This window comes from Anolis carolinensis, chromosome 6 (genome assembly GCF_035594765.1).
Source record: "Anolis carolinensis isolate JA03-04 chromosome 6, rAnoCar3.1.pri, whole genome shotgun sequence".
Classification (NCBI taxonomy): domain Eukaryota; kingdom Metazoa; phylum Chordata; class Lepidosauria; order Squamata; family Dactyloidae; genus Anolis; species Anolis carolinensis.
In genome coordinates, this window is record NC_085846.1 from 22,391,673 (window position 1) to 22,419,659 (window position 27,987).

At 43.1% G+C, this 27,987-nt stretch overlaps 3 protein-coding genes across 6 annotated transcripts in view; 2 read left to right on the forward strand and 1 right to left on the reverse strand.

Annotated features, from left to right (window-relative positions):
- Positions 1-11,753, forward strand: part of syt3 (synaptotagmin 3) — a 72,070-nt gene extending 60,317 nt beyond the window's left edge. For both annotated transcript variants that reach the window (XM_008113578.3, XM_062958157.1), the window contains exons 6-10: positions 6,022-6,142; positions 7,253-7,424; positions 8,027-8,156; positions 9,021-9,140; positions 10,107-11,753. In XM_008113578.3, the coding sequence (XP_008111785.1) occupies positions 6,022-6,142; positions 7,253-7,424; positions 8,027-8,156; positions 9,021-9,107 (510 nt within the window). In that variant the 3' untranslated portion in view covers positions 9,108-9,140; positions 10,107-11,753. The remainder of the gene's footprint in view (positions 1-6,021; positions 6,143-7,252; positions 7,425-8,026; positions 8,157-9,020; positions 9,141-10,106) is intronic.
- On the reverse strand, positions 7,252-21,667 carry emc10 (ER membrane protein complex subunit 10). Of its 2 annotated transcripts, XM_008113577.3 has the most exons (8): positions 21,509-21,667; positions 20,441-20,507; positions 18,825-18,937; positions 17,882-17,986; positions 16,684-16,865; positions 15,354-15,447; positions 15,074-15,163; positions 7,252-13,934 (listed from the first exon to the last, which is right to left on the reverse strand). In XM_008113577.3, exons 1-7 carry the CDS (start codon positions 21,629-21,631, stop codon positions 15,080-15,082), a joined length of 768 nt encoding a protein of 255 aa, XP_008111784.1. In that variant the 5' UTR covers positions 21,632-21,667; the 3' UTR covers positions 7,252-13,934; positions 15,074-15,079. The 2 variants fall into 2 exon arrangements, with proteins under 2 accessions (XP_008111784.1, XP_003222762.1); XM_003222714.4 differs by lacking the exon at positions 15,074-15,163.
- On the forward strand, positions 12,300-27,978 carry garin5a (golgi associated RAB2 interactor 5A). Of its 2 annotated transcripts, none has more exons than XM_062958159.1 (5): positions 12,300-12,456; positions 22,872-23,013; positions 24,065-24,243; positions 26,482-26,734; positions 27,547-27,978. In XM_062958159.1, exons 2-4 carry the CDS (start codon positions 22,930-22,932, stop codon positions 26,732-26,734), a joined length of 516 nt encoding a protein of 171 aa, XP_062814229.1. In that variant the 5' UTR covers positions 12,300-12,456; positions 22,872-22,929; the 3' UTR covers positions 27,547-27,978. The 2 variants fall into 2 exon arrangements, with proteins under 2 accessions (XP_062814229.1, XP_016850131.2); XM_016994642.2 differs by having other exon boundaries at positions 26,603-26,734.
- The last annotated feature ends 9 nt before the right edge of the window (positions 27,979-27,987 follow it).

Below are 27,987 nucleotides of genomic sequence, written 5' to 3' on the forward strand. Positions count from 1 at the left end.
GGAGAAAGTCTTTTGAAGACAGTCATATTCTGAAAAGCAGCTGTGATCCTTTATTTCTCTGTGTTCAAAAAGAAAGCAAGCGGGGAAAGAAAAGAAGTATTGTGGCACATTTCAGAGGAACAGATTTATTTTAGCAGGAACATTTGTTGATTGCAGTCTATTTCATCAGTATTGCAGAATCGAGGTGTTATGTACATATGCACAGTGGGGATGGGATTAAATAAAATGGGATACTTAAAACGACAATTGTAGAACTAGCCATAAACCTTCAAAGCCCGGATTTGTGATCAACATCCAAGAATCTATAAAAGCGATAAGATAGAAGATTGCAAGGCTGATAGGCGGTTAATTGACTCAGAGGTGTTAAAAACATTCTGCTTTCAGGAAAGTAGTTCTGCAGGTTTTTTTCTTGAAGGAGATATGGGGCATTATATGCTTCATTGTAATGAAAACTAACTTTTAATAGTGTGGTACAAAGCCATTAAGACCTCAGCTAATACACTTGAATTTGTGAAAATGTCCCAATTCAAGCCGGCTCCCTTCCTTTTTAAACAATATTATTTTCCCCAGTGGTGCAGCGTGTTAAAGCACTGAGCTGCTGAACTTGCAGACTGAAAGGTCACAGGTTCGAATACGGGGAGCTGAGTGAGTGCCCACTGTTAGCCCCAGCTTCTGCCAACCTAGCAGTTCGAAAACATGCAAATGTGAGATCAATAAGTACCGCTTCAGCAGGAAGATAACGGCGCTCCATGCAGTCATGCTGGCCACATGACCTTAGAGGAGTCTATGGACAACGCCGGCTCTTCAGCTTAGAAATGGAGATGAGCATCAACCCCCAGAGTCGTACACAACTGGACTTAACGTCAGGGGAAAACCTTTACCTTTACTTATTTCCTTGCTGAGGTTTTATAGAGGGAAAAGAAAGAAATTAGTTCCTTTTGTTTGTCAAATATGGTTGAATTTCCACACGTAAATGAAATGTATTTCTGTGTGTGCCTTTGAAGGCTTTGCATAACCCAAACAAGAGAAAACAGAGTCTGGTTGACAGCGCCAGGAAAAAGGACCCTCGAGGAAATGAAAGGGTGATGATTGATTCATTATAGTAATTGTTAATACTCATTCAAAATCAAATGTATAATCTGAGTGGAAAGAAGTGAAATCTGACAAATGCTCGCATTTATGAGCTGATAATTTGGTTTTGTGTTTGACGGGCTGTGGATTGAATCCCGTCTTAGTCATCATATTTCAACTAGAGCTGCTGAAATCAAACAAGAGGTTGGGTTTCTGGCTGTGCCTTTTGTTGTGGTGGCTTTGAATAGGTTTGTTTTTATTTTGGATCCGAATGGTTGGTTGTTAATACCCTGTTTCCCCTAAAATATGACATCCCCAGAAAATATGACCTAGTAGAGGTTTTGTTGAATTGCTAAATATAAGGCCTCCCTCGAAAGTAAGACCTAGCAAAGTTTTTGTTTGGAAGCATGCCCAACGAACAGAACACCAGAACATGCAGGATCGGTAAATGTATGTACCATAGAGTGTTGTACATGGAAATAGTGGTAATAACAAGAAATGCTTGATAGGATTCACAGTTTGTCTGGTTATGTTGGTTTGTGATGACAACTACTGTACAGTATATAATAAATGTTCATTTTTTTGTTCAACAATAAATGTGAATTCTTCTTCATGGAAAAATAAGACATCCCTGAAAATAAGACCTAGTGCATCTTTAGGAGCAAAAATTAATATAAGACACTGTCTTATTTTTGGGGAAACACGGTATATAGTTCATTGTTTTCCACATTGAGCATTATTTTTGGCGAAAAGATGGGTGTAAATAAAATTAGGTTACCTATATCGTACTGATTTCAGCTGATATGCTATGTCCATATGTTAAGTCACCTCTGGATATATGGCAATCCCATGGATTTCATCGTGTTTCCTTTAGGCAAGAAATCTAGTATTCGTTAGCAATTTCCCATCCAAGTATTAATCTGGGCTGACCCCGCTTAGCTTCCAAGATCAGACAGGATCTAGTGTCCTTGGGATATTTAGACTTTATGTTTATCTAGATTTGGATCAAAGCCAGAGGCAGACAATTTCAGAAAGAACAGGAAGCATTTTTTACCCCTACCTTTCCCAGGTTACACTACCACATCTGAATGCTTAGAAAATGCATATTCTCCAACATTTCACAGATAAAACTGGGACGCATCTAGCCAACAACCTTACAGTGTGATAAAGATGCAGAAGTTATTAATAAGGATGAACACACAAGCTAGGAAAGGCTGCAGCATTTTGCTTTTGCCTAAAACAACTGGGAAAGACAAAAGTCTGCCCTCTCCTCCCTGCTTCGTTGGGATGGTCCCTGCCAAATTGGAATGGTTGAAGCGTATGCATCTGGAGGGCTACACGTTACCCATTTTAAGGTCCCCAGTGGGGACTCTCTAAGATTGCCGCAAAACCAGTTGTGAGGCAAATCATAACTGAAAAAGGGCCTTTCCACGCCGCCATATAACCCAGAACATCAAGGCAGATAATCCACAATATCTTCGTTGAACTGGATTATCTGAGTCCACACTGCCATATAATCCAGTTCAACGCAAATTTTATACAGCTGTGTGGAATGGGGCCGAAGGACTCCCAGAAATGCTCTGGCACCCAACTTAAGAAACATCCCCCCTCAATGAATTGGTGAGGGTGCTACGTTATCTTTCTGTCCATTGAGTACCAAATTAAAAACTCCTTTTCTGTTTGAGAAATGGTATCACAGGCTGTTTCTTGACTCTTTTTGCTTTTATCTGAGTCCATTGTGGTATTTGTGATATTTTTATATTTCTGATTATTTTTATCGTTGGTTGTATTTCTGGTGAGTCATTTGGAAAGATGGTACAGTGGAAAGGCAGAATATAAATAGACCAAGTTAGAGGAAGATTTCAAAGACATAGCCATGCATGTCTGCATCAGTATGCAAAGTGAGACTGAGAAAGAAGGTTATAGCATACATTTTCATGGCGTGAATCATCTATAGATTTAGGTTGGGGGGAATCAACCAAGTTATGAAGAAATGCTTTACCTCAGAGGTGAGTGAGTCTTGTTTCCAAAGGAGTAGCTGCATTCTCGTGTTTTACTGAAACCACAGAGAGTCTTGTATTTTGAAGATGTCCATACACAACATTGTTTTGAAAACCAGTCTATTAATAAGCATAATGAATTAAGAATAAATGGCCCAGATTCATACCAAACTGGAAAGGTATGAATCCTTGTCTTGTTCAAATCTTCTGAAATGCCTTTGCTCGAAATTAGCCGTTTTAAGGTTAGTTTGAGTTTCTTGAGAGATTGAAGTATTCTTCCCCTTTATATATTGTCATTATTAAACTTGGGGAGCATTTTGATTACCATCACTGCTTTCAGGGATAATTCATTGGTTTGTTTTAAGGCATCGTTTCTGGAAAGGGGAAGCAGTCTTCCATTAAAGAGTCATGAAGGAATAGGTAGGACAAGCAGTTACTAGCAAGGAATGTGTTGTTGGGCTGCATCTTTTGTAATTCTTGACCATTAGCCATGCTGACTGAGGCTGATGAATCACAACTGCATCTGAAAAGCAGTCTTTAGTCTCATCTGTCTGTCAGAATTGCAGGGCAAGTAGAATATGGAGGTGAACATCTCTCTAGGGATGGTGTTAATGTAAATTCAGCAAGTCCATCTCACCTCTTTGTTTGAGGACTTCCTTGAGTCATGCCAGACTAATCTGATCTCTTTTTTCGATAGAGTTACAAGCTGGGTAGATGCAGGGAACGTCGAGGATGTAGCATATCTGGATTTCAGTAAGGCCTTCGACAAGGTCCCCCATGACTTTCTGGCAAACAAACTAGTCATATGTGGACTAGGCAAAACTACGGTTAGATAGATCTGTAATTGGCTAAGTGGACGAACCCAAAGGGTGCTCACCAATACTTCCTCTTCGTCCTGGAAAGAAGTGATAAGTGGAGTGCCGCAGGGTTCCGTTCTGGACCTGATTCTGTTTAACATCTGTATAAATGAATTAGATGAAGGGTTGGATCATCAGGTTTGCAGACAACAACAAATTGGGAGGGATAGCTAATACTCCAGAAGAAAGGAGCAAAATTTAAAAAGATCTTAACAGATTAGAGAGATAGGCCAAAATTAACAAAATGAAGTTCAACAGGGACAAATGCAAGATACTCCACTTAGGGAGAAAAAATGAAATGCAAAGATACAAAATGGGGGGCGCTTGGCTCGATAGCAGTATGGGTGAAAAAGAACTTGGAGTCCTCGTGGACAACAAGTTAAACATGAGCCAACAATGTGATGCAGCAGCTAAAAAAGCCAATGGGATTTTGGCCTGCATAAATAGGAGAATAGTGTCTAGTTCCAGGAAAGTCATGCTACCCCTCTATTTTGCCTTGGTCAGACTACACCTGGAATACTGTGTCCAGTTCTGGGCACCACAATTTAAGGGAGATGTTGACAAGCTGGAATGTGTCCAGAGAAGGGCGACTAAAATTATCAAGGGTCTGGAGAACAAGTCCTATGAGGAGCAGCTTAAAGACATGGGCATGTTTACCCTGCAGAAGTGAAGGCTGAGAGCAAACATGATGATGGCCATGTATTAATATGTGAGGGGAAGTCACAGGAAGGTGGGAGCAAGCTTATTTTCTGCTACCCTAGAGACTAGGACATGGAACAATGGCTTAAAACTACAGGAAAGGAGATTCCACCTGAACATTATAAAAAACTTCCTCCAGTTCTGGGCACCACAATTTAAGGGAGATGTTGACAAGCTGGAATGTGTCCATAGGAGGGCGACTAAAATGATCAAGGGTCTGGAGAACAAGCCCTATGAGGAGCAATTTAAAGAGCTGAACATTAGGAAGAACTTCCTGACTGTGAGAGCGGTTCAGCAGTTGAATTCTCTGCCCTGGAGTGTGGTGGAGGCTCCTTCTTTGGAGGCTTTTAAACAGAAGGTGGATGGTCATTTGTTGGGGGTGCTTTGAATGCGATTTATTTATTTATTTATTTATTTATTTCCATCATTTCTGTCGCACCCTTCTCACCCGAAGGGACTCAGGGCGCCTTACAAAACTGGCAGAATTCGATGCCAATACACAACAATACAAAAAAAATAAAACATAAGCAGTTAAATACATATTTAAAACAATACAAAATACGTGAGCCATTCATCCACCAAACCTTGTACATAAACCTTAGTCCAGACCGAGTCAAAGCCAACAAAATGTATTCTTTGAACACTTGCTCACATAGCCAGGTCTTCACTTTCTTTCTAAAACTCAAAAGGGATGGAGCCTGCCGGATGTCACTAGGGAGTTCCACAGCCAAGGAGCCACCACTGAGAAAGCCCTGTCTCTCATCCCCGCCAGCCGCACCGGTGAGGCTGGGGGGACCGAGAGCAGGGCCTCCCCTGAAGATCTTAAATTACGTGGTAGTTCATAGTGAGAGACACGTTCTGACAAGTAAGCTGGGCCAGAACCGTTCAGAGCTTTATAAGCTAAAGCCAGCACTTTGAATCGTGCTCGGTAGCTAATCAGCAGCCAGTGGAGCTGACGTAACAGAGTAGTGCACTCCCTGTACGCCGCTCAGGTTAACAACCTGGCTGACTCCCGTTGGACTAATTGAAGCTTCCGAACAGTCTTCAAAGGCAGCCCCACGTAGAGTGCGTTGCAGTAGTCTAATCGAGATGTAACAAGAGCATTTTCCTGCTTCTTGGCAGGGGGTTGGACTGGATGGTCCACGAGGTCTCCTCCAACTCTATGATTCTGTGATTCTTCTTCTGATTGAATCATAGATGTGTAAATTTGGAAGGGTCTTTCAGAGAGTTCATCTCATCCAACCCAGTGCCTGGCACAAGATCCGCAGCACAGGATATAACTGCAGGATCTTTGACAAATGGCTCCCCACCCTCTGCTTTGATATTTCCAATATTTTTGTGTTTTGTTTTCATTGATTCTAAAGCATACATTGGGTCTTTTTCCATCTCCATAGGAAAAAGCAGATCTTGGGGAGCTGAATTTCTCCCTCTGTTACCTGCCCACAGCCGGACGTCTCACAGTCACCATAATCAAGGCTACCAACCTCAAAGCCATGGATCTGACTGGATTTTCTGGTGAGCCCCAGCTGTGATTGGCTGTTATTATTAATGTTAGGGCAAAATTCTTGGGAGCCTGGAATGTGGACTGGGTTTAGAGCCCTGAAGGAATGGCCCAGAGGGCCAAGTTGGGGAAAGCAGGAGGAAAAGCAAGTAGTTATGTAGGACAAGACAAAATAGTGCAATGCAAATGGCAGAGTATATTAAGCAGTTGTAGTAGGAGTGAGCAAAAAATAGCCTGACATCTACTTGGAGTTTGGAAATATTCCTGTGTTGAACAACTCCCAAAATCCTCCTGCTAGTACGGCCATTGGCTTTTGGTTGGGGGTATTTAGGAGCTGTAGTCTAAAATAACAACTTTCCCATCCTCTGAATCTCTAATGAGGCCATAGATGATTTGCAGTGGGACTATACTGTTTTCTAACTTCCAAGAAAAATACAATACATCAAGATGGAAAAGATGTAACATAAAGTATTCCTGAATGCGACTTGCCTTCCCTTGCAGTATCACATTCTGCTGTGTTTAGATCAGGTGTTCCCATGCTGATCTCCTGCTGGGATTGGTAAAAGAGAAAGTCTAGGCATTCAAAGAAATTGTACCTCAGCCACCAAAAATAGCTCAAATTGAATTGGGAAATGTTGTCCAGCAACCACAATGTTGCCTAGCCTGCTGTTATTAGTTTTGACAAACAAGAGCTAAAACTGCAACCAAGATGGTGCCTTGGCTGGTTCTATGCACATAAATAAATTGGGCTGGCAGTTCAACACTAGTGACAACATACTTCACTGAGGGCAAGAGAGTAGTGAGGCATCTTGCATTTGTGCATTCAGGAAAGGCCATGTAACATTTGCACATCTCTGTTTGCCAAAGGCTGAGGGGTCCCTGGGAAACAGCCTGGGAGCCTTTATTGCTGCCTCTCGGCATCTGCTGCTTGAGATGTTTTCCTCACTTTGCCTAATAGTAGTAGTGGACTCGGATGGTAGCTTTCAGAGGCAGGATGGGGAGAAATGTCAAAGGCAGGTGATAGGCAGCATAGGTTTGAACTCTGCCTTTCTTTAGTTTGGGCCACTTCCCACCCTCACTATAATTCTGTCTCCTTCCTCTGTCCTTCCCATGCCTCTTTCTAGATCCTTATGTTAAGGCGTCCCTTATGTGCGAAGGACGACGATTGAAGAAGCGCAAGACATCCATCAAGAAGAATACTCTTAATCCCAGTTACAACGAGGCCCTTGTTTTTGACATCCCCCAGGACAGCATGGAGCACGTCAGCATCACACTGGCAGTCATGGATTACGATTGGTGAGTCACACTCACAAACCCCAGTTTGCAAGGACAGTCAACACTGTGATGATTATAGCACTGGAGTAGAACTCGGGAGATCCATTTAGTTACAAAGCTTTTAAGGCGACCTTTTTCAGCCTAGTCCACAGACACTGCCCCCCTCCCAAAAAATAAGCATAAAGTGGATTATGGTGCTGACCTTAGGATCAAGTGATGTCATGTAGGTGGCCCTGTCATTACCCACTACAATGACTTGTTTATGTGATAAGCAGTGTACCGAGGATTTTACTAACTGAGCATTTGCTTTGAAGTTCCATACAAATAAAGTACTAGTGATTACAGTAATTATCTGTTATTAGCAGTGGTTGCTTTTAGTTCTCAAAGTGTGCAAGTAGGCAGAATTTATAGTAAGCTTTAAAAACATCATTTTTTGTTCATCTTCCAGTGTTCAACTGCCCTTGCCAGTCCCCAAGATCACGGTGTAGATTAATTATGCAGATTTGTTATTCTCTTATGCACACTGGACATAACTTATTGTGAGAAAGAAAGCTAGCCTTTCCCCTTCACTGCTTGCCCTCTTCTCTTGATGGCTGGTACCAAACTATCCTTTCTGTTCTCAGTATTGGGCACAATGAAGTCATTGGGATGTGCCGAGTGGGCAGTGATGCTGACGCGCCTGGAAGAGACCACTGGGCTGAGATGCTGGCAAACCCGCGCAAACCCATTGAACACTGGCACCAGCTGGTGGAGGTGAGGCTGGTATAGTGGTATCATTCTGGTGATGCAGGAAACAGACAAATCCATGGAGAGTAAAGCTCTTAGTAGCTACTAATCATATTGCATGTGTATTATCTTCAGTCTCAAAGGCAGTTTGCCTTCTGATACTAGTGCATAGGGAGCACAAGCAGGAGATGTGTGGCTGTACTCATTTCCTGCTGTTGGTGTCCCAGTGAGACACAGGGCTCACTACTGAGGGAACAGAAATCAGGACTAGAAAAAAACTTGTTCTGATCCAGCACGGTTTCCTGTTATCTTCTTATGTCTTTATGTTCTCAAAGAAGGAACAATACAAGACCACTCATACTTGATGGGAACATGTTGCTCCAGACCGCAGACCGTCTTCTGTATTACAAACCAAGCATTAATCTTTTTCTCTTTTGGGAACTAGCTTTGTTATGAGGTTTTGAAAGCAATGATGCAGCAACAGCTTGGCATTTGAAATAAATTCTGCCATCGTGACGTCCAAGTGGTATTACAAGGATATAAGAGAGAACTTTGTAGTGTATTCCAAGCATAAAGTCGTGCTTCTAAAGAATGCAGAAAGCCTGAACAATGTGAATGTTGGAATAAAGCATCCCAAATTTTAACTAAGATGGGTTTGGGTTGGAAAGGACAACTGTGAAACTTAGTGGATTAGTACATAGTGAAGAATGAGCAACTACGTCTTCTGCCTTCTCTGTAAAAAAACAAAACAAAATAAGAATTTAGGGTCCAGTGATGATACTGATAGTTCTGTGGTTTGTAGCTCAAGGTAACCTGGAAGCAGTTGCCAGTTCTGAGAACCTGCTGTTTGACTTTTGATCTTCTCTTGTCTTCCTCCCCTCCTCTCTTCAGGAAAAAACTTTGAACATCTACATCAACAAGAATCCTCCAGCAAGGGACAAACCCAGTATTGTAGTAGAAACTGTACATTCGGACTAAGGTGGACCAGCCAGCCCTTTGTCACCAGGGACTGTGAGTACTTCTGGCAAATGGGATGTAGAAATTGACACATAGCTTTCATTTTAGCAGAAAACAACAATTTGAAAATGGTTACCTGATTTTGACCTGCATTATTCCCAGTTGGATAGCTAGGAATTTTGAGTCTTAACATCCAACAATGCTTAGCTGCACCGCTGGGCGTAATGCAGGTGAAAATTTCCTTCCATCACAAGACCATTAAGTCTAATGGTGGGGAAAGCTTTTTAGTTGGACTTGAATGTGAAATCGATTACTTCAAAAATTGGTAAATCCACCCTATTGTAGGGGGGCTGTCCTTTGTATCTCTATCCCAAAGACCTGATCTGATGTCACCACAGACTAATTTACTTCATTTGGGATCTGCTTTGCCCATTCAACCTTTCTTGACTCTAGATCTTCATGCAATTTTCCCTTTGGCCAGGAGAGGGATACAAGTGTAGCTCTTTTCTTTCATCTCATTGAAGGCCATCCCTTTGGACAGATTGCATTTTGCATTGAAAGTCATGTGAAGCCAGGCTGGGACAAATTGATGCACTGCTCCAGTGGAAGGGGTGGTTGGCAATATGTCCTAACTTAAAAACAAACTCCCAAAATTACTAGGTTTATTTTGAAGATTGACAGCTCCCATTTAATAAATGAGATCACCATTAGATTCTTAACTGGAAAAAGACAATTGATACGGTCACTTGGGGGAGGGGCAAATAAACTAGTAATGAACAGCCATCCCACTGGTACACAAGGATTCCATGGGTAGTGTTTCACCTGTTGTGCCTTCCAGGATCAAGAACTATCGCTACCTAACATCCGGCACAGTATTAAAGAGCAAAGAAGTAGCTTTGGACAGAGTGACTATGGGTCTAAAATAATTGTTCACATGAAAACTGAAGCTAGTAAAGTAAGGAGTTGGAAAAAAAAATAGGATATTGGTTTTTTTTTCTTCTCCCTTGTTCTTTCTTTTAGGGTTCCAGTGACATGCTCTTGGAACTTTCTGGACTGTTTGTTTCCTCTGATCCACACTAGAAGACGTGCCAATGGGGTGCATCTGAGAACGGTTGGCAAGAATCTGCCCTTCCTCAATCTCCATCTCCCCCAGGAGGTTGCTGCCTATTGCATTTTTTTCCTGAAGCCATAAAGGCAGCTATGAAAGAGCATTTTTAAAGCGGGATGGGGCACGTGTTATCAGATGTCTGGCGTGGAAAGAGCCTTTTCCCCCTCATCTTTTTACAAGGAGCGGGTTAGGGTCAATTTTTGTGACGTGCATGTTTTGCGGGAAGTCTCTGTTCTGCAGGAAGAGTCAGGCTGAAGCTTTTGAGGGCGTCACACTTTTGTTCCGACAGAGATTATGGGGCTTTAATAAGCTGCACGGCTGGCAGAAGTCCAACAGACCGTCTCTGTTGGGGGTTCTGACTCTTAAAGCCACAGATTTCTCTATTGGGGGAAAATGGGAGAGCGGGGGCATTTTTTTGTTGTTGGAAGCTGTCCTCCCATCATTGCAAGAAGCCCTTTTCTCAGTTGTGAATTTAGAACTAAGTTGACTGAGGTTTCTTGTTGAGGGGATGCTCCAAATTCTCCTTCCTTAGTCTCGTCATGATAGACCTTTTGTGAAATTGGGAATTATCTTTCTTGCTGTCCAAGCTGAATGGGGTAAGGCGGTTTCCTCCATTTTGCCAGCATGCATGCAGGATCCTTTGCCTCAATCTGCATGAACCTCCAACCTCGGAGGAGGAGGAGGGAGACCAGGGAATGGTGGAACTTCCTTCCCCCACTACTTCACCTGGAGAGACAGCTTTGGAAGTGGCGCTAAAGGACTACGCATCAGTCATGCCCTCCCTTCCATCTCCGCCCCACTGTTGAAGAATGATCACGACGTTCCTCAACACAAATTGGAAAAGGGCTTGTGACATTTTCAAGAAAAAGGCTCCATGATGGAGAACATTAATGCCCAGCTCGTCTCTTGTTAAAAGCCAGATTTGGGCCTATTGGACCTCCCAACATAGGCTGCAGATTCTGGACTATTCTGTGTATGCGTGTGTGTAAGTGTATGGGGGTAAAAGTGTGTCTCGTTCCCTCCTTCCCTAAGCCTAGTTGATTTTGGTTCTTCTGGGGGTTTGCATGGTTGTTCGCTGCCTACATTGGGTAGGGGAGCCATTCCCAGACTTCATCTGGGAGAATGCTGGGTCAGAGAACCTAGGTGTCCTAGTTCTGCTCCCACTTGTGTTGCGCTGTCCCTATTTACCCGTTTCTTCTTGTTTGGAATGTCGGGGTTTTTTTCATTTGTTTTGTCTCACCCTCCCTCCCGCACGTCCATTTGTCTTTTGAGATTTTGTCCTGTTTATGGTTGGTTTGGGGTTGGTTTGTTTTTTCTCGGTGTGTGAAACGATGTAGGGGGAAGGGGAAAAAAGGGGAAAACAAAACCAGCCCTGCTTCCTAAACCTCTGTCCCCCTTTTTTTGGGAAAAGCCATATACCTCCCCCATTGCTTGGGGACGACCCCACCAGCATCAGTGGGGGAGGGGAGGGGGTCGGAAGGTGATCTCTCTTTGCAATAGGTTTGGAAACTGAAGCTGCTGCTAAATCGTGATATCAATAAAACTGGAGGAAAAAAACATGTGATCAGTCTAGTGTCTGCACACACAAAAATGACTTCTCAGGAGATAATGATAAGAGTGTGACCTAAAAGTAGGGGATGAAATAGGTTTGGATTCACCCCTTCCATAAACAGTGGGTACATTTTGAAATTGAAGCACTTATTTCAGGTTGTTGTAGTGGGCCATAGCACCATATGAGATTATGGTAAGGACAACATACAGCAATGTATTGTTCAAACAGAGGGACCTATGCAGTCCTCGGCCCTACTCTAAAGACTGCAGTGAAGATAAAAGAGGAATGACAGGTCATGCCACCATCCTTGTTAGGTAGATAGTCCCTGAAAAGCAACCAAACATTTCAGCCATCATTTTCAGACAAAACAGCCATTTCAATTATTCTCATTCAAATATTTTATACCCAGTTTTTATAACCTCAACATGAATTTGCAAATCTTGACAGGTCCCAATTAACACTACAATGGATCAACCCTTGAGAAGGCAACATTGTCCATGGTTTCCTTCTCCTGTTCTAGAATGACTCCTTGTTCCACATTCTGTTCCTTTGTGGTTGCTGTAGCTACAGAGGCTCCAGATAGCTCTAAGCAAGCCAAGCTGGGCCACACATCCAAGGAGTGTCCCACTTGGAGGGACGCAGCATGGAAGAACACCGGCTGGCACCACCAGAGCGGGGGATCTACACAGTCGGGTTCTGGGTTGCAGCAGGTAGGAAGAACTGACTTTTCCCAATTTCATAGCATTCACATGATGGCAAGAGATGATGCAATTTTTACTTCCAACACCATCTGATGGACCACACATTGTTCTGCCTTAAAACTTCTTTAAAGATGCTAATGAATCCCAAAAAGGAACAAGGTGTGTGTGCGCGCACACAAATACACATAAGAAACTTATATCCAGCTGGTTTGGACTGATATGGGTTGTTAGTTCAACACATCAATCTCAAAGATCTATATCCTCACCTCACCTAATATGAGATCACAGCAATTGACATTTTAATGAGTGAATGGTGTGCAAGTTTCTCAAAAGCTGCAGCTTCTTTTACCAAAATCTTTCTACTTTCTGCTCTTAGAAGGCAAATCCTGGGTACAAATGTATCATAGATAGAGCAAACAGCACCTGGCTTAAAGTAAATGAATCTCTTAAGCTGCCTACTGTCTCCTCTCAGGCATGGCCTTTGTTTTCAGGGCTATCAGAAGCGGCAGCTGCAACTTATTGATTCTACATCCCTCTCCTGCACAACATCATCCACACTGTTTCAAAGCTTTAAAAGATCCTCAGTTATCAGCTTCTCCTTTCTAGTAATAGATGCATCCAACAAATAACTATTATGCCAACCTTTTAAAAACAAAACACTAGAAATATAGGGAGTTCTAAGAGACCCTTTCCCAGTCTGCCGGGCTCTACCTGTGTTTGGATTACAGTCCCCATCACTTACTAGTCATACAGGCTGAGGATAAAGAAAGCTATACCCCTAAACCTCTGGACAGCACCAGAGAATTAAAGGTGGTAGTATGGGCTTTGCCACATGACCACTTTTAATCCTGAATCTTGGGAGCTTTAAACTGGATTATATGAGTCCGCACTGCCAGATAATCTGGGATAAACAGAAAACCTGGGATCAGATTCTGGGAAATAGGGCCTGTCTAGAAGGGCCCTGGGTCTCTTTGAGGAGGACTACACACTTTGGGAACAGAGCACATAATTAATTGGGGTTATCTGGGAGTTAATTCATCCCAGTATGTATGCATATATTAATTTACTTGCATTCCAACTTTCTCCTGAATTGGGAGTCAAGGTGATTTATAACAGAGCAGTAGCCTGTGAAACTGTTTCAACATTCCCTATAACTGGCCTCAATCAGCATTCTGGCTGAACAGCTTCCAAAGGCAGCACCTGATAGCACATGTTCGTAATCACCTCAGGTTTTTCTCTCAACCTTCTCAACACAGACCTAAAGCCAGGTCAAAGTCTGTTTCCACAAGTCAAGCCAAGAGAGGTTCTGTTGTTTTTTCTTGGTAATATTTATTTACACCATGTCTTTCCACAACCCAGGAAAAGATGCAATCCCCCCCTCACCGGCCCCCTCCCCCAGCACTGCCTCCATTGCCCCCTCCCTGCCCTCCTGCATCGGGTGCTCCAGACATCATCAGGAAAAGGACAATGGGAATAATGTACATCCACTGTGGGGGTAAAGAAAGAGAAAGAAAATTACAGAGGCAAACAAGAAAAAGGTTCTTTTCTGTGCATAGTCACACCTCTTCCTCACATGTTCTTTCTGCTCAATGATCACAGCATCCTACAACAACCAGCCCCCCCTCACAGGTTCCTCTACTTTGGAAGAGGGATTATTCCAGGAGTGTTGGAATTTTAACCCTCCAAATGTCATTGGACAGAAAGTCTCATCATACTTCCCCACTGACTGTGCAGCTAGGGCTGCTGGGAGATGTCATCTAAACACATCTGGAGAGCATTCCAAGATTTCTACCTGTGATGTACTTGAATCCCTTTTCTAATTTCTCCTCCATCTATCTCTCTCTGCACAAAAGACATATTCTCGTCATCAAACCTCGATCACAAGACTTCCATCACCAGGGATTACGGCTGATCTTGCCTCAGTGACAGTCAATGAAGGGAAAAGGATTGTGCCCCATGAATAACAGACCCCAGCCACCAGAAAGGAAGGAGCGCCAATGCTATCATGCTCAGGTTGGGGGAGATGATTAATCCAACTGGATGAAAGTAGGGTGGGAGAAGAAGAGGATACACTATTCTGCTGCCAAAAGAGGAACACTGCTTTCTTTTAAAGAGAGGGATCAGCGAGAGTGGGGTAGAACCCCTGCCACAAATGGGGGAAGGGCATTGGCAAGAAAAACCCTACAAATGAGTAGACCCTGAAAAAGCATTTATTGAGGTCACCAGGTTCTCCCAGAACACAACCTACCAAGTACAATAATGGGGAGAAGGAACATATGGCTCTCTAAATATTGGAGTACAATTCCCACAATCCCTTGTTATTTGGCTAGGGCTGATGGGAACTGTGGTCCATGTAAAAAAAAACCCATACATCTCTCACATGTGAAGCAGAAAATGGCCCATGTCCTACAGTACCAAACAACACTGTTTTTATGTTTGAGTGAGGCTGCAGCCACTTTAACTTTACGTGAGATTGACAGGAAAGATTTGGAAGGAAGAGAAGCCTTTTCCTCTCCACAATGAGATAGGGCAAATGGAGAGGAAAAGTGCAGCACTAGAGGAGTTCAAGCTAAAACTGAACTGTGCAGAGGGAGACAGAAGTAAGAGAAGATGGGTGTAGCTTTACTTTTGCTCAGGGCTGTCGTCCTGGCTCCTGAGGGGCTGTTGCAGAGCTGGTTACTAGAAGGAGCACCGCCCCGCCCAGAATTAAATGCCACTGCAGGGATTGGGGAGAACAAAAATCAGAGCCAGGAGCAACCTTCTCTCTTCCATCCCCACCCAGCAACAGTAGTTTGGCCAGATTAGAACCAAGCCAGCAGGTAGGCTCAGGAACTGAAAAGAACTATTCTTGTTTTTACAAGGCAGAAAGGAGTAAGGGTACACCCACTCTTTCCTTCACGACTTACATATTTAGCAAAGAAGGATTTCTGCTCCTGTGGATTCTTGGCTTTCTGTGCCTGCTCTTGCTCCATGCGCTCAATAAATGCTGCTGTCTCTGGTCTGGGAGAGAAAGAAAAAAGCCATGGGTGACAAAGCTAAGAAACCATCCTCTTAGAACTCACAAGCCAGCGAGACAGAGGTGTAAAACTTCCAATTGGGGCTAAAAACAAATTGACTTTTCTTGCAACACGTGATACACACAACACATTTCAATAGTCTGCTTCTTGGAAAAAATAATTCACACACTACATTGAGTACTTTAGTTCCTTGCACTGGAACAAGTCTGTGCAGGAATCTTTAGTCTCTGGTGATACATATCAAAATACACTGTGCACACCAAAATAACAATTCCATCTCTAATGTATTGATTTGAGATTCTCCCCATACACACCTACATTTTGACTTTCCAGTCTACCTTTTCTTCTTCCTGTCCTCATTACTCCACACTTTGAAAAGCTGTGTCAGTGACTGCTACCCTACTTACAAGCAAGCTACACTGACTTCACTAGAAACTACTGCTTCCAAATTAAAAAGCTCATGATTGTATACTAAGTGCATGGATTCACTTACAAAACTGTCACAAAACAGCCTGGGAATTTCTCATCTAGCCTTCCCAGAATGTTGGGCATCTGTCTTTCAAAGAATCTAGGAGGGGGGCTGATGCTGCTTATTTCAAGATGGGGAATCTTGTTTCTCATTTCTAGCTCACAACATACATCTCCCAGAAGTGTCAGGCCACAGCTCCTTGTCTCTTACAGAAAATTCAGATATTCTGATGCTCTACTGCACTCACTGTCAGAGCTTAGGGAAGGGGGATTGCAATTCTCAGAATCCCTCAGCCAGCATGGTTAGTAGCTAAGCTAATGGATTTCTGGGAGGGATCATCCAAGTTCTTTATAACTGTTCAGTATAAACTTCATGATAAACCCATACTTATTCGTAAGTCTTTGAATTGTGCTTCCGATATAAGAATCTCCTTAAAATGGCAAATAGAGAAATGTCATGACCCACCTGAACTCCCTCAGCTTTGATAAGGGCATAGGGGTCTTGCTGGATCAATATCAAAGGTTCACCTAGTTCAGCATCCTGTTGCCCCAAAGCAGCCAACTAAATGCCTTTGAGAAGAAGAAGTTGAAAGGCAGAAAGTCCTATTCAATCAGTGCTACAAAAGTACATGTCTCCAAAACTTGGAGGCTCCACATCGACAGTACTTGTGGCCACAATACATTCACCCTTCTTTAATTAGTCTAATCCTCCTTTAAAGCCACCAAAAGTATATTGTAGGGAGAAACTCACACTGCTGCCGGGATGGGCTGCTGAAGGAGGACAGTAGTATTGAACAGTTCCAGGTCCACGTCCTCCACCTCTGCTCCATGGCAGGAGCCCGGCACAGTGACAATGGAAAGGCCAATGATATTCCCAGCAATGTCTGTATGAACTGTCAGCCTATCTGACAGATGGGACTCCACCATAGAGCACTGCAAGAAAGGAAAGAAAGAAAAAGTAAGAAAATGTTGACTATCATATTTTTCACAAGGGCCTCAAGCCTGCCTCTTCAGTTTATCCAAAGAAGCTCTTGGTGGAGTGAATGAGAAGGGACACAAATCAGGCAATTCAGAAACCAATCTGACTTGAGTTTGCCACTAGCTTTCCACACTCTACTATAGAGTTTAAGATCAGAGGTGTTTTGTCTAACCTGATAACCAAGGGACCATGGCAATTTCAGTCTAATAGACCAAGAGAGTTCCAGATTTTAAAAGTCTGGATTAGAAAAATGTAGTGGTCAAGCACTTAGTGAAGAGAGAGGCCACAAACAGTAAACTCCTTGCTTTCACATCCTTGTTTAACCCAAGAATTGTTATGACGCATTTGATACGATATTTACTAGGGCAGTGAGAGATGCTGAAATAGCTATAAGAGTTTGAGAGGTACGTATAACTTTTTAGTTATTTAAAGTATTTGTACTCCTAAGGCAATGTCCAAAAGGTTAAAAAAAATTTTTTTTAAATTGACTACATGACCAAAATCCAACTAGAACTCATCTTCAAAAATAGTTCTAAAGCAGTTAGATTAGAGGCACCAAATTTAAAGAACTAAATTAAACAAAGCAATCTTTGCTGCCTTTTGAAAATACAAAAGAGGATAGAGCCAGACTAATTTCTCTTGGAAAGGAATTCTATACAAAGCTCTGTCATGTTTACCCCCTAGCCTAGCTATCAAGCTTGTGTGGCACACAACAACTTTTTGCAGAAAATTATAGATTTCAGATATCCTAGCTCCAAGACTGTCACTTTGAATTGAACTTGGAAGCAAAAGGTTCCATGTTCACATGTCTGCAGTTGCCCAAAGAATCCAAGGGGGGCACTAAGTATGGTTTCCCTTTGTTCAATTTCTAGTAACACATGGTTATTTGGGTATTCTGATATTCTGAATTGAGGTTGCCCCAGGCAGTGAGCTGAACAAGGTTTCTCTAGGGATGGCAAAAGATACTCACCGCTCGGACAAAAGAGGTGACATATTCAACACTACTCTCTTCAGTGCTCCCCAAGGGCTGCCGTGGAATCCGCACACGATAAAGTGCACCCTCAGCAGCCACTTCCTGGAAGAGAAAAGACACATAAACATAAATGCAGAATTATATATCAAAACATCCATTTTCATCCAGGGCTGTAAAAATTGCAATCTGCCTCTACACAGATTTATTTTTTGCTTCTATGATTTTACAGTAGGGATTGACAAACCCCTTGGTGGAGGAGAGAAAAGAGAAGGGCTCTTAAGGGTGCCAGAGTGTCCTTCCATTGTCCAGAGGCCCTACAGACTTCTTCCTTGAAGTTTCTGTTTTCTTACTGGAGGGGAAGGGGCATCTTCCACTGACAGTTGCAGTGGTGGAGCCTGGACAAAAAGCCCCTATAATAATCTGCGTGCAAATCATTCTGCCTCTCACTAAGTCAAATAATTTAGGTTGTGTTTCCCCTCTTTTCCCCTGAATGTAAAATCAGAGGAAATGTGAAATATTTGCAAGATTCTGATCCCAGCCTAAAGAACTAGAAATGTACTAGCTGGTGAAAGTTCACTCTTGGGACTACAACTTGGAATCACATGGGGACAAGGGATTCTGGAAGGAGCAGTCCAAATTAACAATCTTTCCCAAGTTCTCCTGGCAGAGTATAGCCAACACTCTCTGCAAGGCATTTAAATTGGCTTATGCAAACTACCTTCCAGCCCACGCTTTCTAAGGAGTATATTATTGTCAATGCTGCCCACATTTCTTCTCTCCCCTTGTCCAAATGTATCTAACAACCTTCTTTTTCCACCACAACATATGCCCCTCCCCCCAAAGTATCTTTCTTCTCAACCATCCCCATTCCCTAACTAGCTGAACTCAGTTCTCTTCAGACAGGAAAAGCCATGTCTCCCTCTGTCTTGACCACACTTACTCTAAGTTTGTTGCGCTCCTCTTCACTCAACTGCTTCTGGCTTAGTGAAAGACTGGCATCAGAGCCTACATTCCACAGAAGGGTGCCCCGCTTTTTGAACCGAATACTGTCATCTGCAGGAGACAGAAAGCCATTAGAGCACTAGATCCTGGTTCTCACTGCTATAGGATGTATCCCAATTCTCAACGGTATCCTGTGGCCAGGACATCAGGTTTGTTTTTGCTAAAGAGAGCTCTGCTCAGAGATGTTTCTGCTACCCAAAGAGGTTTGGAAATAATTTCATTAATTCCCCCTTTCTTTGTACTCTCCCAAAACCTTCACTGAAAAGTGGGAGAACCCTCTAGTATTATACGGGGAATTAAAGGGAGAGAAAAAGATAACACCACCATATAGCACAGTGAAGCAAGCATCCCACCTTACAGATGGAGACAGCAAACGTAACAGTTCTTCAACTACTACTACTAAGTCCTCTGGTCATTGTATTTTATTGTAGAATCATAGAATCAGAGAGTTGGAAGAGACTACATGGGCCATGCTGTCCAACCCGCTGCCATACAGAAAAAAAAGATGCATAGAGGTTGTCAGTGTTGTTAGATTAGCCGAGCATAGCCATACATGTGTGGATGTGTAGGGGTAATAATAATAACAAAAACCACAACAACTTTATTTTTAACCCGTTCTCTCTCCCCAAGGGGACTCAGGGCAGCTTCCAAAGTAAAAATGGCAAACATTCAATGCCAGTACAAAACATTATAGACAATTAATAGACAATTAAAAGTAAAAATCTTGTCCTTTACCTTACACAGGAAGGAGTCTTGGGATAGATTTGGGAAGAGGGGAATCTAGTAAAGGTCAAACCCATCCCTCTTCTGCCAGCAAAACTTAGTGTTGAACCTCAGCCGTGTCTATGAATAAATGAACCCTTTCCTTGCAGGGTCCAAGCACATGCAACCAGTAAATGCCTTGAGATCGCAGGAATCATACCTTTCACTACATCTTCTGTCAGTAATCCATTCTGATTACACTCTCACCTAGACAAGTCCAGTGCCACTCATTTCCAACCCTTTTCTCAACAGCATGGAGGCTTGGAAAAGTTACACGCTTCAGTGGTGCTGCATTAAGTCCTCAGTGTTTGTTAGTCAAGTAAAGAACAGGTACACAAGAGAAAGGTTTATCCAAGGACAGGAAACCTTTGGCTCTCCAAATATTTTAGACTGTAGCTCCTGCTATTCCTTAAAACCATCTACATTCCCTGGGTCTAAGAGGAGCTGTTGCATTTGGGAAATGGGATGCTTTTGCCACCCTTGTAACAGACATCTCAGGCTTATTCTTTAACAATACAGAAACCATATTCTGAGTCACCTTCCAGTTACCAAAAAAAAAACCTGATGGATGGGAAAGCCCCCTCATCCATAAATGCATGAATATGTATATTTGTATGTAGAGAGGACCCCATGCAGACATTCAAACACATAGAATAAGGAGAGTGACCTGAGGTCACATCTTGTAAATATATTCACTCATTCAAGACACACTTCTTTTGATTAGGGTGTCATAGATGTCTTGTCCTTCCCCAGATACTAATCCAAATACTTAGATACATTCCAGACACTCACCCAGTTCAAACGAATGCTCCAACTGCAGACTCAGTCCACAAGCCTCTGCGTCACGGGTCTCACCAGTCTGGAAGCAAACCAAGGGGATCACAGGCAAATTCTCACATTCTTTTGGTTATTTCTGTCTTGTGACGGAGATCAATAGCTACTAGTCATGCTGGCTATTATCACTTCAAATAATACAAAACCAATTGCTAAAGGAGAACAAACCCAAAGTGATTTTCCACTGCCTGATTTTAACAGTAAAGTCCCAAATCTATACAATTTCACCACTATTGAGCCATGGCAGTTCAATTGGAGTCATAAGGTACATCTACACTACATTATTAATGCAGTTTGGTATCATTTTAAGTGCCACAGTTCAATGCTTTGGGATCATAAGAGCTGTATAAGGTCTTTAAACTTCACAGCCAAAGAGTGCTGGCTCCTTTTACAATTCAATAGTATTGAGCCATGACAGTTAGTGGTATCACACTGCATTAATTCTACAGTGTAGATACACCCTATGACTCCAGTTTTACTGCCATAGCTCCATGCTATAGATTCCAGGGATTTTCCATTTGGGAAGGAGTATTTAGAATCCTTTGACGATATATGAGAAGACAGGTCTTTCTAAGAATGACAATAATAGGCTGTTATTTATTTATTTACAGGAATTGTGGGAGTTGAAGTCCCAAAAAACTGGAGGGCTGAAGTTTGCAAATGCCTGCAGTAGACTCTCAGGCCTCATCTACACTGCCATATAATACAGTGTTACATTGTTATTATAATTTGCTTTTAATGATTGTATTTCAATATTAATATGTCAACCCATAGTTTATGATATGGTATAGTACAGCGTGAGGCCTATTTTTTACAGTAATTCCCAAGTAACTGCATATGGCTTAAGTGGCCGAGGGGGAAAAGGAAAGCGCCTGAGGCTGTTAGGAATTGTGGGAGTTGAAGACCAAAACACCTGGAGGGCCCAAGTTTGCCCACGCGTGGTCTAGTGCAACTGAATTGTGTGAATGGCCCCCTTCCATCAGTTTCCCAAGGACATTTTCATCAGGAAACCCCTCGTTCTCTTACCCTGAGACCCGGCTCTCCCCGGCAGCTCCCGGCTCCGGCGGCCTGGACAAAGGAGAGGAAAATCTGGAGGGAAACCAGACGAGCGAGGCGACCGGGCCTTCCCTCCACCCTCAAAGCCACCATCGCGACTTTCCCATGTCATGTGACACCTCAGTCAAGAGCCGTAAAGCAGCACGGGAAAAGAATCCAGGAAGAGAGAGGGAGAAGAGCCAATCAGGGCGCGGCAGAGATGGGGCGCGCGCCTGCTTTAAACACACGCACGCGGACACACGCAGAGTATTGCATAAATAAACAAGTACAAAACTAAAGGGAACACAGGCAGCTACATCATTTTAGAGGCCATCCAGTTGGAATTGCCTGGTTTAGCTGTCCACAGGGATACTCTTGCTGTTGCTGGGGGAATATTATGTGGAGTGTTGGTTCTTATTAAACTTTTCCTTACTGGGAGGAGGCTGATAGCCATGCAGTGAATGGCTTTCTCAGCCTAATTTCTCTCACTTTTATCAGCAACTTCCCGTCGCACATCAGGTGCTGTGTGAGCATCTGTGCTCCATGGTCCTGGTGCTCTGGAACCGCCTGCAAGTCCCCACAGAGGAAAGTGAGGCCTTTGCCCCCTACATGGTGGGGTCTGGGTCTCAGATCATGAACGCGCTGATCCGTTGTGGCGGATCAAGTGCCACAACTTCCGGAAAGTGGTGGAGGCCATTCAGGGGGAGCTGAATGTGTTTTTCATGCAACTGCTCCTTCTGCTTTGATTCTCAACCCTTGATGGATTAATCAAATACAAACCATAGTCCAAAGCGTCATCCATTCACCAAGATCAGGGTCAAAAACAAAAGTATAAAAACAAAGGTTCAGGCTGTGTAAGTTCAGAAACATTGCTCTCAGATGATAACTCCCATCACTTTTGATCTGCTATGTGGACTGGGGATAATGGGAATTTTAACTCAACAGCACTTGTGGATCTGAGGTTGGGAAAAGATTAAAGGACGTCTTAAAGTCAGACATCGTATCCACAAGCCTTGTATCTAAATTTAAGCCCTTTTATTCTGACTGAACAGAACAAACTGCAGCCTTTCAATCACTGTATTGCAACTCCCATCTGCTCTAGTCATGATGTCGAATGATGAGGAATACAGAAGTTGTAGTCCACCACCTGGAGGGCTATTTTAAAATGACATGGAGAGCTGCATTTGGCCTGCGGGCCTTGCATTTGATGTGCATATTGTATGTAATCATCTGCATAGTGAAGCCACTTTCTTCAATACTGAGTTGAATCTGTTTCATATGGTTGTTGTGGAGGTGTCCAATGGCATTATGTTTCAGAACTTTCCCCATGGTGCTCTCTTCGTTTTCCCGACAGGTTCTAGGCCATAAGAGCCCAGACCACTTCAGTGCCCACCGGATGTCCAGATTTTGGAATGGGGGACCTGCGGAGGTGCCTAGCCAGCGGGGAGTATGGTGGGCTGAAAGATTGCCCCCTGTTTGAGAGCAATTTCATGCAGGTAAGGTCCAATATAAAAGGTCCAGAAGTCTTCCCTCATGCTTTATGAGTGACAGACATCCCATTCATTGATTTCGGTAGGTAGACTCAACATCTGGATCCGAATAATCTTTAAGATTTGCCTCCCTCTCTCCCAAATATTGAGTAAAATTAGCATTTTTATTGTAATATTAACATGCCCAACAAGAATTGAGTGGAAAAGTTATCATCCTGGACCACAGTGCCCAAAAGCCCACAGCATTAGGAGAATCTGGGGTTTGTAGTCCAAACATCAGCTTCTTTCATCCCTGTCAATGAAGTTTAATATGTGCACACATTTCCAAATGAGCCATGGGAAAATGAAAAGCTGCCTACTTTCGCTAGTATCATGTCCATCATTATGTTAATTTAAGATTTGATACAATATGGAGGAGGAGGGTATTCATCACCACGATCACTTTTACTCTCTTGATATATTCTTTAATTGCTTCACTGGCCCCTTCTACACTGCTATGTAATATAGTTTCATAATGCAGTTTAGGTTTGTTTTTGTTTTTGTTTTTCATGTCATGAAAACCTGCAAATCGCTTCTGGTGTGAGGGAATTGGCTGTCTGCAAGGACGTTGACCAAAATATGCTCAGATGTTTGATGTTTTACCATACTTGTGGGAGGCTTCTCTCATGTCCCTGCATGGGGAGCTGGAGCTGACAGAGGGAGCTCAACCACTCTCACCAGATTCTAATTGCCGACCTGTCGGTCAGCAGTCTTGCTGGCACAAGGATTTAACCCATTGCACCACCAGGGACTCCTATGCAATTTAGGTGCATTTGACACACAAACATGCCGCAACACACAGTTTGGAAAGCTCTGATCGAGAGAGCTATGTGTTCCCTGGAACTGACCAAAACTATACTGATTTCCAGGCTTTTGGTCTCCAAGCTGCCAGGTTGTCTGTCTTCATGCTTGTGGGCTTGAGCGTTAATAGCTGTTCTGTGAATGACAAAACATTCTCTTGTGATGGTTAGTGAATGTGCAAAGCCTTCCAAGTGTTAGTCTTTCCCCCCTTTTCTAGGTAACCAAGACAGGGGATGTAGCCAACAGGGTCACCGTGGGCATTGCTGCCACCAGTCCAACCCTGGAAATGCCCGATCTCATGTTGCTGGCACGGCCAACCCCAGCCTTAGCTACAAAGTGCGAATGTTTGTGTCCAGAAGCATTGCCTTTTCCAGACGAGGAACTGCAGCTCTTTGGGTGAGTCCCTTCTACAGCATCCACAAATCATCCATTTTAACAGTCAGGTCTCTGTCACACAAAGAGCAAGGAGCCTTCCTTATATATTGGCGTATATAAGTATGTGTGCATAGGATTAAGGGAGAAGAAAACAGCCTGGAAGGTTTTACAATGAGGCTGCCATGCATGAATATGAAATTCTGTTCCAGGGGTAGGAAAAAAATACCTTGCACCATATGTCATTGTTCTCATAACATGATTCCCAGTTATGCATTTTGCTGCATTTTGGTAAAATGATCTTGCTACATTTTGGGGGTGGGGTGGGGTGGGGGGACATTGCTGTGATAATGATAATGATAATGAGCACCTTTACAACAGAAGTTACCACTGCTGATTGAGCCTAGATTTGATCAGTTGTCAGTATGAAATGGCTGCTCGTGTCACAATAAGAGCTGATTAAATGGGCAGTTGAATCTCTGGGGTTGTTGTATGTTTTCCAGGCTGTATGGCCATGTTCCAGAAGTATTCTCTCCTGACATTTTGCCCACATCTATGGCAGGCATCCTCAGAGGTTGAATCTCTCATCGGCACTGGTGTCCGGACAGTGTCCTGCAATGCACTGCTTCTTAAAATGTGTGTTCCTTAACTCAATGTTGGGGTCGTGAAAAATTTGGCAACAGAAAAAGGTTTCTGAATGCCATCCAAGTACACCAGTCTGTTAGCAACAACGTGCTGAAGATGCCAGTCACAGATGTGGAATTTTATTTTCTATGTCAGGAGCAACTTGAGAAACTGCAAGTCACTTCTGGTGTGAGAAAATTGGCCATCTGCAAGGACATTGCCCAGGGGATGCCCAGATGTTTGATGTTTAACATCCTTGTGTGAGGCTTCTCTCATGTCCTTGCACAGGGAGCTGGAGCTGATGGAGGGAGCTCACCCACTCTTCCCAGATTCAATCCACTGACCTGTTGGTCAGCAGTCCTGCTGGCACAAGGGTTTAACCCATTGCGCCACCAGGGGCTCCTACAGATGCGGGTGAAACGTCAGGAAAAATTGCTGCTAGAACATAGCCATACAGCCCGGAAATTACACAACACCCCAAACAATATGCAATGTTTATAGCGGACTCTGCAGAAAATACTTCAGCTGTATTCCATAAAAAGGAAAACCAGCCTGCTTAGCAGATCTTGCAAATGGTGATTTATTACCTTTTTATATACCTATATATCTGGGGTCACATAAAAATGTCTTGGGGAAAAATGGATCACAAGTGGGGAAAAATTAAGAAGCCCCAAGTCACTTCAAAGCAGCAGGCTGAGGACATTTCTCTGGATGAGCAACTGGAAAGTAAACATAGTTCAGGGAGACCTTTGGGATCTTAACAGAAGTTTGAAAAAGAGATTCTAGCTATAATAGCAAAGTTCCAGAGGAGTAGCCAAATTTCTACTGCCACAAAACCAAAACAGTGTCCACTTGTGCTTGAAAACTTTTATGCTTCCTCTGGGTTAGATGCATAATTATTTATCGCTACATTGCATTTACACACAGAGGCACATATATGGGCTGTAGAGGTCTGAAAGGTTGTAACATGCCTGTGATATTTCTATTCAGAAAATTAGTGGTAACACTTAAGGTAACTGGGGTCTGCTTTGTTGGACGGATTTATTTTCTGCCAGTGGAGAAGAATCCTTTGCTTCTAATTAAGTCTTAAATCAGAGTAGGCAACCTGGGACTCGAGGGCTAAACATGCCTGTTGGCCTGATTTCATGACCTAGAAATAATTTCAGACCTCTGACAAGAGGGAGATCGCAGCCTGTTTTGTGAAGAGAGGGATAAAGAGACACAAGTAGATAGAAGAATAAGCTAGATGGTTTGGGGGGGGGGGGGGGTCAGTCCACTTCCGGCTTTGGTCATGTTCACTAACCGCATAGTGGTATCTGAGGTTATTTTCAAAGGAATCTAGCTTTCCACTGAACAGAGCTTCCCTCTACTGCACCTGAAATGAATAGAATGAAATCTTAGTTGGAAAATAATGCTAGATTACATTAATTGGATAACACCGCTGAAAATATGTTGAACAAATGAGGTCCTTAGACAGTTCTAAAAATGATTTATGGGGCTAGAAACTGAGCAAAATCTACGAGGAATAACAACCAGGGTTCCACAACTTGCAGGCGTAATGCTGTAGGAGCAGCCTCTAGGTAAGCAGAGCACGGGATTCTCTCACTTAACCCATACCTCTCCCATCTTACTCGGCAGGCTTCTGCCCTTGAAGTTTGTGCGGCTTTATGTCCATGATGAGTCTCGATACCAGCTTAAAGTTCGCTTGGCCAATGGGCGCACCTTTTATCTGCAACTTTTGACGCACCCCCTCAAACAGGATGAAGTATTTGGGCAGTGGATCCGGCTGCTGTACCGCCTACGCTTTTACCACACCGATGCCCCGCTCACATATGAGCAGCAGAATGCCATATACCGTCAGAAGAATCGAAGACAAAGCTCACCAGCATAGGTGAGAGTCCTGTCTCCTCCCCAAAGAATCCGAGCAGTTCAGGACCTCTGCTCATATCTTGCTAATGGCTCAAATAGATGTGTAAAATCACCTGATTCTTGGGGCAGATGCCCATGTGTGAGAGCAGGAATATCAGAATCAAAGACAGAGATGGGCAATGTTGGGATTTAAGGAGGCCCGTTGTTTTCCTCAGGGGACATTGGAGAACCATGCACTAAAAAAATTACTATGACACTGCCACATTTTGGTCATATGCCTTCTTGGAAAAGTAGCTTAAGAAAACAAAAAAATATGGTGCTGTTTCTCCCATATCTTCTAGTTGGTGTTGGTAGGAATTAATTGATGAATATTTTAAAAAAATAGTTGACACCTATACAATCTGCACTTTCTCCCATACAGTTTAACACCAGTTTAACTGCCATGCACCAGTGCCATAGAATCCTGGGAATTGTAGTTTGCTGAAGCACCAACAGTCTTTGGCAGAGAAGGCTAAAGACAGGTTAAAACTACAACTCCTATTATTCCATAGCATTGGGCTATGATAGTTAAAGTGATGTCAAACATTAATTCTACAGTGTAAATGTAATGTTTGCAGAAGTAATATTAAGTCTGGCGTATCTAAGGGCCTCTCTGAGGAAACCTGTTATTGAAGAAAGAGCTGAAGTCAAGAAAAGCAGATGCCCAGACCAGAAAGGCATCAAGTACTGTTAAGTCTAGGATTGTAAATTGGTTCCGGGGCTACACATAATTCAGTTCCATGCAGCAGAGCCTCCAGATTTTAATTGTTTATTATCTTTTCTCTCTGATCATAGATCAGTGATAGTAGAAGAACCTTGCAGACTGGACAGAAAAACCTAGTGGGCGATAACTGACCCAGGAGCTGTAGGTTTGCCATCCTTGGGCTGGAAACATTAGGTTCTGGACCATTTCAATAGTTCAAGCATGTTTTGAGGAAACCTTTCCATTTCGCCAGCCTGTGCGTCTCTTGGTACCGCTATGTGTCTTGCAGTAGGAGGAAAGAAGAGCATGTTCTCCAGGCGAGGAAGAGTAAACTTGCAGGAACCAAGGATTTTTTTATCTGTCTCCTCAGAACTAATACAGAACAAAGTTCTCCCTCTGAACTAGCTGTTCAGTTTTGGATAGGATTCCTCCCAATGTGACATTGCTGCAGCGTGCCTCCAGAAGGAGGATACAACCCACCCACCCACCCCGCTCCCCCCTCCAATAAAACCAGTGAACCTAAATGTTTCCTA

Coding starts and splice junctions, on each gene's coding strand:
- garin5a (XM_062958159.1), top strand. CDS start 22,930: ATGGGGGACCTGCGGAGGTGCCTAGCCAGCGGGGAGTATGGTGGGCTG. Junction 23,014..24,064: donor TTGAGAGCAATTTCATGCAG/GTAAGGTCCAAT, acceptor CCCCTTTTCTAG/GTAACCAAGACAGGGGATGT. Junction 24,244..26,481: donor GAGGAACTGCAGCTCTTTGG/GTGAGTCCCTTC, acceptor CTTACTCGGCAG/GCTTCTGCCCTTGAAGTTTG.
- emc10 (XM_003222714.4), bottom strand. CDS start 21,631: ATGGTGGCTTTGAGGGTGGAGGGAAGGCCCGGTCGCCTCGCTCGTCTG. Junction 16,866..17,881: donor TCACCTCTTTTGTCCGAGCG/GTGAGTATCTTT, acceptor CCTTTCTTGCAG/TGCTCTATGGTGGAGTCCCA. Junction 15,448..16,683: donor CAGCCCATCCCGGCAGCAGT/GTGAGTTTCTCC, acceptor TTTCTCTCCCAG/ACCAGAGACAGCAGCATTTA.